This window comes from Rana temporaria, chromosome 3 (assembly GCF_905171775.1).
Source record: "Rana temporaria chromosome 3, aRanTem1.1, whole genome shotgun sequence".
Lineage (NCBI taxonomy): Eukaryota > Metazoa > Chordata > Amphibia > Anura > Ranidae > Rana > Rana temporaria.
In genome coordinates, this window is record NC_053491.1 from 68,200,861 (window position 1) to 68,216,061 (window position 15,201).

The following is a 15,201-nucleotide window of genomic DNA, read 5'->3' on the forward strand; positions in this document are numbered from 1 at the left end:
CTAAAGCAAATGTTTTAGGGCCAGTTCACACCATAGAAACGCAGTCTGGGTGACAGTTTTCTATGAGCATTTGGTGCCTTTTTGATGGATGCAGCCCAGTGCATTTTCCCCCTCCTTTCTCTAATGCCGCGTACACACCATTACTTTATGTGATGAAAAAAAATGACGTTTTTAAAAACGTCACTTTAATTGACTGTGTGTGGGGGAAAACGTCGTTTTATGTCTTGTAAAAAACGACCAAAAAAAATTGAAGCATGCTTCAATTTTATGTGTCGTTTTTCAAAAGTGCACTTTTTACTTCACAGAAATTGACCGTGTGTAGCAAAAAACGTCGTTTTCTAAGACGTTTTTTCATCCACGCATGCCCAGAAGCTACTTATGAAGCAAGCTTCAATGGTAAAACGTGGTGGAATGTAACCTCACTTTGCAAGATCATTGTGAGAAAACGATGGTGTGTAGGCAACTTCGTCTTTGAAAATTGAAGTTTCAAAAACGTCATTTTTTACTTCACAGAAAGTGTCGTTTTTTTTCATCACATAAAGTGATGGTGTGTACGCGGCATAAGGCCCTGTACACACGACCGAGTTTCTCGGCAGAATTCAGCCAGAAACTCGATCGAAGCTGAATTCTGCCGAGAAACCCGGCCGTGTGTACACTTTCGGCCGAGGAAGCCGACGAGTTCCTCGTCGAGCCAAATAGAGAACATGTTCTCTATTTCCTCATTGTTCAATGAGGAAAGTTGGCTCACCGAGATCCTCTGCGGCTTCACACAGAACTCGACGAGCAAAATGATGAGTTTTGCCCGTCGAGTTCCTCGGACGTGTGTACGGGGCCTTAGGGCTACTTTCACACTGGGGAGGGGATGTGTTAGCACTTTTTGCCCGCTAGCTGGGCGCTTTTAACCCTCGCTAACGGCCGAAGAAAGGGTTAAAAAGCACCCGTGTCACGGTGCAGTCGAAGGGCTGCCCATGGATTTCAATGGCAGGGGCGGTTTAGGAGCGCTGTATACAGGGCTCCCGCACCGCCCCAAAGATGCGGCTTGCAGGACTTGTTTTCCTGTCCCACAAGCGCACCGCTCCAGCGTCAAAGCACTCGGACTTTCACACTGGGGAGGCATGAGAGGCGCTTTACAGTGTGAAAGGGGTCTACAGCCGGCTATACGCGGTTCGAATTTCAAAAGAATTTTCTTTCGAAAATCGTATCAAAGAATTTTTTGATGAATTTCGCACCATTAGTGGGCTGCAGCAACAGCTGATTTTCGTGCGGCAATCAAATTTGAGGAATCAGACATGTTGGAAATTATTTGAAAAACAAAAATGTTTTAATCAATGATGGGAAAATCGTGCGAGAAATGTAATAGAAAAAAAATGCATGGAAAGTAGGTTATATGGTTTTCAATGGCATAGTTTACACCAGTGCTTGAAGTTCCAGTGCGTTCCAGTTCCATAAAAAAAAAGTGTTAGAACATGCTGCATTTTTCCTGCACTGGACTGTACTGGAACGCTATAAAATGCATCAAAAGCACACTGGAACACACCTAAACGCACCAAAAATGCACTGGATCACACATGTCCTTATTTAAGTGCACTGGACTGCATCAAAAACACATTGGAATGCATCCAAAACACATAAACATGCATGCACAAAGCATCTGGAACGCATCCGCCATGCGTTTCTATAATGTGAACTGGCCCTAAATGAGGACATGTGTATTTGGTGCTATTAGGTGTGTTCTTGTGCGTTTTTGATGCATTTTACAGCATTCCGGTGTAGGAAAAATGCAACATGTTCTACTTTTTTTTCTGGAACTGCAAGCATTGGTGTGTGAATATGACATTGAACACCATATAACCTAATTTCCATGCGTTTTTTGATGCAGAAAAAAATGCACTGGACTGCATATGGTGTGAACTGGCCCTTATCCTTTTTTCGTGTGCAGTGCTTTCAATTAAATTGATACTTGTGATCCTACCAGCAAGATGTAACCATTGGTACTTCTTTTTCTAAGGTGACAACACATGCTTCAGCTGCAACAATGTCACCCCTTCTAAGGCCCCGTACACACGACCGGATCGTCCAGTTCCAGCGGACAGATCTGGTCGTGTGTAGGCCCGAGCGGACAATTGTCTGGCGGAACGGACAGTTTCCAGCGGATAAAAATTTCTTAGCATGCTAAGAAATCTGTCCGCTGGAAACCTGTCTGTCGGACGTGTTCGGTCGTCTGTACAGACTCACCGGACACGTCCGACCGACCGCCATCCCTCGCATGCGTCGTACTGATTTGACGCATGCGTGGAAGCATTGAACTTCCAGGGCCACGTATTGTTTACGCGCGGATTTCTGTCTGATGGTGTGTACAACCATCAGACAGAAATCTCCGGGCGGACATGTCCGCTGAAAACGGTCCGGCGGACCGTTTTCAGCGGATTATCCGTCCGTGTGTACGGGGCCTTACACACTCATAAGCTGGACCACAGCAGATGTGCCAACAGTGTACTGGCACAGTATTACGGTTTATTGAAAAGACAGATGCACAGACTCATTCACCTGGTGTTACAAACGTACGTGTTTCACTCCAACATGGAGCTTATTTGTACGCGTAAGGTTGGTTACACCAGATGGTGAGTCTATGCATCAGTTTTTTCAATAAATCTGAATACTGGCTTTTGCGCAGTAAGCGACTTCCTCCCTTTATTCTTAAGATTGAGGTGTTGCACATAGTGTGGTTCAGGATTGATGGAAGCCTGCATCTGGTGCTGGAGGAGTAGAGAGCGTAGGATATGTCCGTAGTAGAATATGACTGCCTTAATATACTGTTTTATATTTTACTATAAAAATGATAACTAGTGCAATATTCAGCATAATATGTATAAATTAGCTCACATTAAATAAATATATGTACCCTGTGCTACTTTACTCACTATTTAAAATAAAAAAAATAAAAAAAGCAACTACCACCTACAACATGTTATCACCCCACTGACAAATGCAATATATTATATCCAAAGGTAAAGCACTTCCTCTTATAAATAGCACTTAACCACTTCCCTACTGCCCATAGACATATGACGTCCACAGATGGGATCTCCCATGCTGGGTGGATGTCATATGACGTCCTGGGCTTCCCGGCTGTCTAGGGGCGCGCGGGACCCAATGTGCGTGCCCGGCAGCCGTGATGTCGGCCGGGCACCCGCGATTGCCTGCTTTTTCGGCAGGACTGTGGATCTGTGTGTGTAACCACACAGATCCACGGTCCTGTCAGGTGAGGAGACCGATGTGTGTTCCTAGTACAGAGGAACAAACATTGGTCTCCTCCCCTAGTGAGTCCCCTCCCCCTACAGTTAGAATCACACATTAGGGAACATATTTAACACCTTCAGCGCCCCCTAGTGTTAACCCCTACCCTGCCAGTCACATTTATACAGTAATCATTGAAGTTTTATAGCACTAATCGCTGTATAAGTGTGAATGGTCCCAAAAATGTGTCAAAAGTGTCTGATATGTCCGTCGCAATGTCACAGTCACAATAAAAATTGCAGAATGCCGCCATTACTACCGTATTTCCCCAAAAATAAGACCTATCCCGAAAATAAGATGTAGCGCTATTTTCCAGGAGGGCTGCAATATAAGCCCTACCCCAAAAATAAGCTCTAGCTCGAGGTAATTGTTTGCTTTTCGAGGAAACGCGGTATAATCCCATTACAGTGGTGTGCTGTGTGTGTGTGTCTCTAGCGGTGTCAGGTGACTTTGCTACAGAGCGGCGCTCAGCTAATCTCCCCCCTGGTCTTTTCTTCTCCCGCCTATCTGTGGGGGATCTCTTCCTCCCTCTCCCTCCATAGAGCTTTGGCGGGTCACTGAAGGTACGGTGCAGAGCCTCTGCAATCAACATGTCATACGGTACTGTGTGCGGTATGCAGCATGGCTACTCCACAAGGTATTTACAGATTATTTTTCTTCACATGCTGGTGTGCTCTCTTCCCTGCTTCGAGCATTGCAGAGGGAGGGGGGCCAGGGTCCCTCGCTGGTGGCTGGGAGAGGTGGAGGAGAGCTGAGGTGGTTGGCACTGTTGAATTGCAGGGGCACACACATTCTGTATTGTGTGCTACTGTAAAAGAAAGGATTTGGGCATTTTAAGTTTGTTCAAACTGGGGATTCCTGAATATGTTAAGACCTACCCCGAAAATAAGCCCTACTTGGTCTTTTGTTGCTAAAATTAATATAAGACCCGGGCTTATTTTCGGGGAAACATGGTAGTAAAAAAAAAAAAAAGCAATAAAACTATCCCCTATTTTGTAGACGCTATAATCTTTCCACAAACTAATAAATATACACTTATTGCGATTTTTTACCAAAAATATCTAGAAGAATACGTATCTGCCTAAACTGAGGAAAACATTAGTTTATTAGTTTTTAGTTTTTTATCGATTTTTTGGAGATATTTATTATAGCAAAAAGTAAAAAACATTGCATTTTCATTGGATGCGGAGAAGGCCTTTGACCGGGTGGCTTGGGACTACATGGACTTGGTCCTGGAGGCGCTGGGCCTAGGGACCAGAATGAGGGCCTTTGTTGGAGCTCTATACAAGACTCCACGAGCTAGGGTCCGGGTCAATGGTCACTTGTCGGAGGCCTTCTCCATCCACAATGGCACCAGACAGGGCTGCCCCCTTTCCCCTATCCTGTATATCCTCAGGTTAGAACCTCTCCTTTGTTGCATTCGGGCTCACCCTGATATAAAAGGTGTTGAAATACATCACAAGGAATTTAAGCTAGCGGCCTTTGCCGATGACATTTTGCTTTTCATCTCTTCCCCCTTGACATCCTTGCCTAACTTGATGCAAGTCTTTGAACAATTCCGCTGTATCTCGCACTTGAAGATCAACTATTCCAAGTCATTTGCCATGAATGTTTCACTACCCTCATCGCTGGTTCACCGCTGCCAGGAGAACTTTCCCTTTTGCTGGAAAACAGATGACATTACCTACTTGGGCATCCGACTCCCCGGTAAACTCTCAGACCTTTACGATAAGAACTTCTCATCCGAGCTGAAAGCTATACAGCATGACATACTTCAGTTGGATAACCCCGCGATCTCTTGGTTCGGGCAAGCCACTATCTTGAAAATGAAGGTGCTTCCCCGAATGTTATATAAATTACAGACAATCCCGATCGCCTTGCCACCTTCCTTCTTTGCGACGTACAAAAGGCTATGTAGGAAGTTTCTGTGGGGATCTAAAGCACCTAGAATCAGCTGGGCGAAACTGGTGTTGCAGAAGATGGAGGGGGGTATTGGTCTCCCGGATATACAGAGGTACTACTGGACTACACATATAACTCGAGTAGTGGACTGGCGAGTGCATGCACACTGTAAAGGATGGGTACCGTTGGAAAATCAGATCACAGGGGCTGACCTCAGGAAGGTGCCTTGGTTTTCCAAGAGACACTGGACGTCTAGCATCCAATATCATCCTCTAGTAGGGGCAACTCTGTCGGCATTCACGAAGGCTTGTGACGACAGAATCTACACTAACTCCCATTCGAGGTAACCCGGATTTCATTCTGGGGCAGGAAGAATCCTATCTGACAAACGAGTGGCCACATACAGATATGTTGGCCAAACATTTTTTTTCCGGGGAAGGTTCCTGACCATAAAAGAGCTTGCGGCGATGTCCCTAACCAAGACATTTCGCGTATTTGCTTATCTCCGGGTGAAACACTTTCTTGATAACCCGAGGGTCAGGGGAAGTTTTACGAAATCGCCTACATAATTTGAGTCGTTATGTTCTAGTATATCATCTCAGAGGCATGGGATTTCGATGCTGTATGCATCCATGTTCAAAGAACCCTTTACATCTATGCAGGCGGAATGGGCCTTCTGGGAGGCCCGGCTAGATAGATCAATTGAGACAAAGACCTGGGGATGGATCAACTGGTTTATCTTTAAAGGTTCACTAAGTGTGAACACTCAGGAGAATGGGTACAAGATTAGAACACGGTGGTATAGGACACCGGATATCGTCCACAAGTTTTTTCCGACCGTACCAGATCGGTGCTGGAGATGTGGACAAGCCTTGGGTACTTTCCTCCATGTCTGGTGGGAATGCCCGCTAATTCAACCATACTGGCATAAGGTGCATGATGTGATGACGGCGGTCTCTTCGCTCCCCCTGGAGTTTTCACCAGCACAGTACCTTCTTCATCTCTCCAAAATTTCCAGGAAAAGGTATTGCAACTCTGTGGCGATACATATCATCAATGCAGCCAGACTATTTGTACCCGTTCACTGGAGGGCCACGGTGCCACCATCTATGAAAGAATGGGTGACACACATTAACCATATTGCAGCGATAGAGGAGCTAATATGCACTGCACAGGATAAAATTCCCAACTTCACTGGTATCTGGGAAGACTGGTTTAAATTCCAGAACACGGCTGAGTACCAATCTCTTATACAAAACGCGGGTTGACTGAGAACCTGCGAAGTTCTGCCCGAATGGTGACTGGTATGTGACATCGCTAGTTTGTGCTTCTTCCAACACGATATAGACGGCGGGGGTATCAGGTCTCCTTACCCACCTCCTCTGATATCTACATTTGAGATATGATGCTCTTTTCCATGCCCCCTCCCCCCCCCCTTTTTTTTTCTTCCTCCCTTTCTCTCTTCCTCTTTTTTCGATGATGGGAGGTTATGGGGGGACGGGTTGGTTCTTGGCTCACCCCTTCACCCATTCTCTCCACGATATGCGGACCCTAGTAATAGATATAGGAATTGATCTATAGGAACTGATTATTTTGAAAAGAGGCCTTGGTTAGCTATTCACTATTGAAGGACCCGGAAGCTTTTGAACACTCCCACACTGGCATGATCCTTCATTGATAATTTGAGATACATCTCCCTTATGGTGGGCATAAGAGGTGATACTGGCCCAGATTCTCGTAGATGGGCGTAAAACTCCGCGGGCGTAACGGATCTCATTTACGTTATGCCGCCGCAAGTTTTACAGGCAAGTGCTTTATTCACAAAGAACTTGTCTGTAAAGTTGTGGCGGCGTAGCATAAATCACCCGGCGCAAGCCCGCCTAATTCAAATTAGCCAGGTAGGGGGCGTGGAGCATTTAAATTAAGTGCGTTCCCGCGCCGAACGTACTGCGCATGCGCCGTCTGGAAAATATCCCAGGGTGCATTGCTCCAAATGACGTCGCAAGGACGTCATTAGTTTTGACGCAGCGCAAACCTAACGTAAACGTCGTAACTTCACTGCGTCGACCGCGCGTACGTTCGGGAATTTGCGTATCTAGCTAATTTGCATACTCGACGGGGAAAAAGACAGAGGCGACACCTAGCGGCAAAAAAAAAATTGCATTTAAGATCCGACAGCGTAAGAGCCTTACGCCTGTCGGATCTAATGGATATCTATGCGTAACTGATTCTAAGAATCAGTCACATAGATACGATGGCCCAGATTAGGACTTACGACGGCGTACATGGCGTTGTGCCGTCGTAAGCCCTTTGAGAATCTGGGCCACTGTTTATAAGGTATACTGAGATTATTGTTTGAATTGTACCATATGTATATCATATGTGACTGTATCTCAAGTGAAGACGGAACTCCATGGTCCCTCTTTTGTTTTCCTATTATATTTGTCGATATTTCTATGTTATTTGTGAAAATATTCCTTCTCTTTTTTTTCTCAATAAAATCTTTATGGAATAAAAAAAAAAAAACATTGAATTTTTTCCAAATTGTCGCTATTTTTGTTTATATAAAAATAAAAACAGCAGAGGTGATCAAATACCACCAAAAGAAAGCTCTATTTGTGTGAAAAAAAGGACGTCAGTTGTGTTTGGGAGCCACGTCGCACGACCGCGCAATTGTCAGTTAAAGCGACGCAGTGCCGAATCGCAAAAAGTGCTCTGGTAAGGAAGGGGGTAAATTCTTCCAGGCTGAAGTGGTTAAATAGTGATAATTTTGAAATTATCACCATTTAAGTACTAATAAGAATAAGGTTTAGAGTGCTTACCATTGGATATAATATACAAATAATTAGTTAATATTGTAAGCAGATTTCTATTACAGATAAACATTTTCATAAAGTAAAGTTTACTATCCAAAAAGCTGCTCCTTCCCAGAATATGTAGCATTTATGTTTTGGACAAAAAGAAAAAAAAAGATCTAGAAAAAAAATGCTGTCAAAAGGTTGTTATCTAGCTACATCTTCAAATAATGAAAAAATGATTTTTATTTAGAGGACAGCCACTGCGCTAACCTCAGAGTGTGTGAAAATAGAATATTTCTTATATCAGCCATGTCATTTCAATTTTTCAGAAGATCCGAAGTGACAATTTGCCAGTTTAACATCTCCATAAAGTGAGAAGAAATCTGGATATCAATCTAACATCAACAAAAGCAGTTATTTATTACGGAGGTGACTCTTACTGCCAGACAGGCAGAGGACACATGGGGTGTAACAAGCTGATCATCACCTTCCAAGATGTGGAACAAATCACCAGCAGCAGCCGTTCTGTGTATGTGCAGAAGCGCACTGAGCAGTAGTTGGCCATCTCCAGGCACTGGGATTCAGTTTCATACACATTTTGCTTTTCCTAAACAAAAGGACAGATTGAGAAGACCAAATCACATGAGAATTCAACATTTTAAAACCTAAAAAGCTACAAATGATAAATTCTAATATTCTAATTCCTATATTGTAATGCCGCGTACACACGACTGTTATTCATGTCATGGAAAAAAACAAAATTTTTCTCGACGTGATTCCTCTCAAGCCTGCCTTGCATACACACGATCGTGATAAAAATGCTCGAGCAAAGCGCAGTGACGTACAACGCGTACGACTGCACTATGAAGGGGAAGTTCCATTTGAATGGCGCCACCCTTTGGGCTGATTATGCTAATTTCCCGTCTCATAACTTGCTTCTGAGCATGCATGTTTTTCCTCCCTCGTTAAAGCGTACAAACGACCGTTTTTCACGACGAGAAAAACGACAACGTGAAAAACGACGAGAAAAAACAGAGCAGGTTCTAATTTTTTAATGCCCATTTTTCTCGTCAATAAAAATGCTCTGGAGCCTACACACGACCGTTTTTCACAACCAATTAAAAAAATCGTGTGTACGCGGCATAAGACAACTGTTATTCTAAATGTGGCTTACATTTTTTTAATTATAGTTGAGTCATAATTTAAAGGGAAAAGTTGTGCATGACAATATGACAGGCTAGCCCAGGGCATTTCCCAGGGCTTTTTTTCTTAAAGAAAAAGAACTGCCCCCTTCTGAGTCACTTCCCTTGGTTCCCAGCCCTTACCCACCTCCCAGTACCACCCCTTTTAGAGAATTTAGAACCAAGTATAATTTTGTGATAAATAATTTATATTGAATTTGTTAATAACAACAAGAAAAGAAAGAAAAGTAGATTCCCTGCAGCCAGCAGCAATAGACAAGTCCCAGCAACAATAGATTCCCCCAGCAACAATGGACGCTCTTACAGTAAAGAACCCTCTACGTAGTTTAAGGTTAAACCACTTTTCTTCTCATTTTAATGAGTAGCCACGTGTCTTGTTAAACTCCCTCCCACAAAAAAGTCTTATTCCTATTGTGGGGTCACCAGTATTTTATTTGTAAATTGAAATCATATCCCCTCTCAAGCGTCTCTTCTCCAGAGAGAATAAGTTCAGTGCTCGCAACCTTTCTTCATAACTAATATCCTCCAGACACTTTATTAGCATTGTTGCCCTTCTTTGTACTTACTCCATTTCCAGTACATCCTTCCTGAGGACTGGTGCCCAGAACTGGACAGCATACTCTTGGTGCGGCCGGACCAGAGTCTTGTTGAGCGGGAGAATTATCGTTTTATCTCTGGAGTTGATCCCCTTTTTAATGCATGCCAATATGTTTGCTTTGTTAGCAGCAGCTTGGCATTGCATTGACTATCTCTACCTCTGGGCCCTCCCCCCATCGCCTAGTTTAAATACCCCTCTAACTTTTTGGCCATCTTCACTCCTTAACAAACACTTTAATGGTTTGTAATAAAAAGGCTGCTATGGCCATTTGACTCCAAATAAAATGTGTAGTTTGGTCATTTTGGAAGAAGAGCTGAGTCAAGTGCTTAACGTTTTAACCAGCATTCTGCAGGTCCCTCAGTCATGTACTCCCGGCAAATCTATTGTTCTTCCTCCTGCTTCTCATCATCCATGCTAAGAGGGAGATGGACAATTTCCCCATTTATAAATGGGCTCACATTTGCTAGGATACATAACGATTAAGCTATAGCTCTTATTAAAATGGAAATAAACCCTCCATTACAACTTTCACCTACAGGTATGCCTAGATTAAAGGGGTTGTAAAGGTACAATTTTTTTTCCTAAATAGCTTCCTTTACCTTAGTGCAGTCCTTGGTTATGTCTGTAACTCCACACAGTAATGCAAGGCTTTCTCCCTGGTGTGGAGTGTTGTGCTCGCCCCCTCCCTTGGACTACGGGAGAGTCAGGACGCTCTCTACGTTGCAGATAGAGAAAGGAGCTGTGTGTTAGTGGGCATCCTGACTCTCCCGTAGTCCAGGGGAGGGGGCGAGAACGACACTCCACACCAGGGAGAAAGCCTTGCATTACTGTGTGGAGTTACAGACAGAAGAAGAGGAAGTGAGGATTTCTCAGAAGAAATAAGACATTTAAAAGCAAAATCGAAGGATGAGGTAAGTGAAGAAGGACTGCACTAAGGTAAAGGAAGCTATTTAGGGGAAACAAAATGTACCTTTACAACCCCTTTAAGGCTTATCTGTAGGTGTTTGCAATATCTCCTAAACCTACACAGTTTAGGAGATATTTGCCAAAAAGAATGCACTGTTGTCTACAGCGCATGCACGCCGCAGGCGCACTGAGAATGCCGGTTTTCTGAATGAATTACGCCGGCTTTGACGGCTCCTGCGCGCATGCGCGGAGTGACGTCATCGCCGCTCCGGCCAATCACAGAACCGGAGCGGCGATACCTGGAAGTAACCTCCGGGAGATATGTCTGCGGCTGGAGGGGAAGACGAGGACGGCTTCAGGGGCTTCGATCTAAGGTAAGTAAATGCATAATGAGCTACTATGTTAGTCATACTAGCTCATTATGCCTTTGTCTTGCAAGTTTTTATTTAAGTGAGTGAGTGAGTGAGTGAGTGACTTGTATAGCGCAGCAAATGCGGGTCTTTAGTTTTTTCCTAAATGCCCGATGGTTTTCCTCTAAGCGGATGGTGATGGGTAGAGCATTCCAGAGCCGTGGTCCTTGGACCGAAAATCTTCGTTCTCCCTTCGATTTGTAGCGGGATTTAGGAATTTGGAGAAGATTTATTTTTTTAGGGGTTTAAAACCGCTTTAAGGACTCACATAGACAGGTGCTGTTTTCCCATGTTTGAAATGCAGGTCAAACTTAGGTCTCTGAATGTGTTTTTTTTTTTTTGCATTAAACACCATTTGCACATTTTACAGATTACATGGATACTTTAGATGTAGAAACATTCCAGAGCATGCAAATTCAGACTTTCAGTTGGATTCCTACAATTCGTAATTAGATTGTACATAATCAATCTAAAAGGGAGTTACGAAGGGGGCACCAGTGTGAGATAGGATTATGTGTATGAAAAAAGAGAAGGGATTTTGGGTCCCCCCTTTTTTTTATATATATATAGTTTTTCACAACACAATTTTTTTTTTTGGATAATTTGCACAGTTGAGAGGGAAAACAATAACACTAGTTAACACTTTGAAAAACAACGAGTGTGGAGTTTAACATTTTCTTTCAGCCCCTTTTTTAAAAAAAATAAAACATTTGGTTGGAAGGGGCCATAAGAATGGGAAGTGGGGATTCAAAAAGATGTCAAGTCACGAAACAAAGAAATATTAGAGGTTTCCCCCTTTTTTTTTATAGGGTGATATTAAGCCCCTCCTTTTTTCTTCTTTTTGTGTGGTATGGGGCCATAAGGTGGTGAGATTTAAAGAGTTATTAAGGGTCACGAAATAGGGAGCTTTTAAGCCCCCTTCTTCAAAGGGGGGAACAATTTTTTTTTTTATTATTATTATTATTTAGCTTCTCTCCGCCTTTTTTTTTCTCTCTTTCTCTCCTGTAGATGGAGGGGGGATTTAGGGGGAGGTGGGTAGAGGAAGGCAAAGTGAAGGAAACAAATCAAGGGTGCTCTCGAGGAGGGGGAAAATGTATATTATACGCTGTTGGTGTATTTTTTTATGTGGTTTTATTTTCTTTTTTGTATATGTTGTAATTTGTCATAATAAAGAAAATAAGTAATTATAATAAAAAAAATCTAAAAGGGAGGTAGTCCATAGGTTTTTGAGACTCAAAATAAAGCATACATGTTTATCAATCATTACTTTGTATCTGTTTATGTTGTATCTGGTGTTCTCTGTCTTATTTATTTATTCTTATTGTTAACTTTAGTTTGATAAAGGACAGGGTTATCAGAAACATTGCTGGATTATCTATGCCCAAATGAGCAATAAATTACCAGGTTACATGCATAGACTGGTGTTCACTCATATACATATAGTTATATATACAACTTGTTGTTAAGTGTTATTAAACCTCAAACCAAAAATAAATAGAGTTAGGCTCTGAGGTCCCCAAACAAAAGAGCCAACTAGGGGGGAGTTGTGGGCCATTATTGGACTATCGCGGTACTAGTAGCATAGGTATGCAGTCAAACCAAAAATGTAATATATTGAAGCTTACCAATAATTAGATGTGGTGGCTCCACCAGTTTTTATTTTGGCTTTTTTTTTCTCTCTGTTCTCACCTGGTGATCTGGCTTGTAACATACCTCCTGTATTAGAGCGCCCCCACTCTGGATGAATGAGCACAGAGGACACCTTTGGACAGCAGCATTGTCAGAAGGGGGGGGGTGAGTGTTAGATGTACTAGCAGATTTAAATACACCAACAAATTAAAGCCAAATTCCCTCCAACCTCCTTTTTAGATTGATCAGCATGTACAATCTTACCACGGATTGTAGGGTTCCACCTGAATGTGCATACTTTAGAATGCTTCTACATCTATACATGCAATCTGTAAATGGTGTTTAATACAAGAAAAAAACACATTCAGAGAATGCAAACAGGAGCCTCTTTTTTGACTTAACATTGGGCCTTGACACATCTGTAATTTCAGAAGGCTTCTTACATGCCCTGTCTTAAAGTACTAGAACCCTTGTCAGATCTTTATTGTTGTCTGTGCCCCCTGTTAGGAAGACCCTCTAGTTATCCTGGTGATGACCGTCTATTTTTTTCATTGTGGTATTTCTCACACACTTTTTTTCTGGTGGTGGTACAATGATAATGATGTGTTCACACTGTGGCAGGATGAAATGTAATCCCTGCTGGCATTTGATGGGTTTTACTAATAAAGTTCACCCTCAGGTACCTTTTAACATGACATATGACAAAGAATGTATTTCGTTTTTGGACACTTCAATGATACGATTGGGGACCAAACTACGGATCTTTAATCATATTCACTTGTTGGCTTTTATTAGTTTTCATCCATCTACAGTCTTTGGGTCAGAAGTCAGTTCATTATGCTGAATAACATTGTGAAGCCCCTAATTTAATAGGAAAAGGTGACTGGAAATTGAAGAGAAATTTATGGCTAGGGGTTACCTTCTGATCTTTAGAGAGAACAGCAGAAACCTACTGACGGGAAAGATGGGTCCTAGACCAATGTTTAAAATGTATTATTATGATTGTATGCCAATAACATGGCCTCACCGTATGTATTTCTTTATTGTATTAGGACTGGTTCACACCTATGCAGTATGCATATTCCTGGTACATTTTGCATTTTTCAATACACGTTTTTGATCCATTGAAGTCTATGGAACCAAAAACCAGAAAAAAGTCCCTGGTGCTTTTCATAAAATGCACAGATGTGAACAGAACACATAGAAACCTATGTTAAATGGACTGTAGTGTGTTTCTGCAAAACTGAAAACACAAAAAAATGCATAGGTGTGAACCAGGCCTTAGGCGACAATGTTACATCTTGCAGACTGCATAAGCAGATGTGAAAGAGTTACAGATTATTTGCATATCGGTGTTCAAGCAGAACCCTACATTCCATAATAACATTGTACATGCTGATCAAACCAAAAGAGAAGTTGTCAATAGGTTTTTGGAACCCACAAGGTGTCCTTTCCTTGTTTATCATGCTCTAAATGTGTTAATTGTTTCCAAAGAGATTTAAAGGGGTTGTAAAGGTTTGTTTTTTATTTTCTTTATAGTTTACTTTAAGCTAGTGCATTGTTAGTTCACTTACATTTTCCTTCTAATTTCCCTTCTAAATGTTTTTTTTTCTTTGTCTGAATTTCTCACTTCCTGTTTCTCCTCAGTAAGCTTGCCCCCATCATCTGAGCGGTGGTTAGTCAGCCAGAACAGCTTACTGAGGAGGAACAGGAAGTGAGAAATTCAGACAAAGAAAACAAAGACAAAACAAATTTAGAAGGGAAATCGAAGGAAAAGGTAAGTGAACTAACAATGCACTAGCTTAAAGGAACCTATTTAGAAAAAAAAAAAAAAAACCTTTACAACCCCTTTAAGAGAGGAATGTGTAATGAAAGGCATGAACACAAAAATCTCAGAAATAGATGCAAATCAAAACCAAAAGGTGTTCTATCGCTGCTGTGCTATAGAATGTGGAATGGGATATGTCTACACGTCATTTCCTGTTTGGTCACATCCGCATCCGGCCCGTGGAGTGCAGGAGCATCCCAGACAGAGCTTTCTTCAAGTCCCATTGCCCTTGATTTTTGGAAGTGAATTTTAAATGGTTTATTCTAATAAAAAAAAATAAAAAAACTGTTGAAGACTATGGACTTAATCTGTCCCACGTGGTCCTATTGAGAGGAGGAGGTAGAGAAAAGATTCAAGTGGGAGTCTGAAGGGGATTGTGACTACAGCCTGGAGTATAAAAGAAGGTTTCATCCACAAGCCCTTTTGACTCTCTTAGGCCTCGTACACACGACCTAGTAACTCGTCGGGCGAAACACATAATTTTCCTCATCGAGTTTCTTGTTAGGCTTGTCGAGGAACTCGACAAGCTTGCTTTGCGTACACACAGTCAAGACAAAATCTCCTTGTTCTCAAACGCGATGACTACAACACATAGGACGGCAGGGGAAGTTCGATTCCACTTGCACAACTC

At 42.4% G+C, this 15,201-nt stretch overlaps 1 protein-coding gene across 2 annotated transcripts in view; it reads right to left on the reverse strand.

The window, feature by feature from the left end:
- Window positions 1–15,201, reverse strand: part of WDR72 (WD repeat domain 72) — a 364,461-nt gene that overhangs the window by 242,478 nt on the left and 106,782 nt on the right. For both annotated transcript variants that reach the window (XM_040342714.1, XM_040342713.1), the window contains exon 7: window positions 8,485–8,604. In XM_040342714.1, coding sequence (XP_040198648.1) covers window positions 8,485–8,604 — 120 coding nt within the window. The remainder of the gene's footprint in view (window positions 1–8,484; window positions 8,605–15,201) is intronic.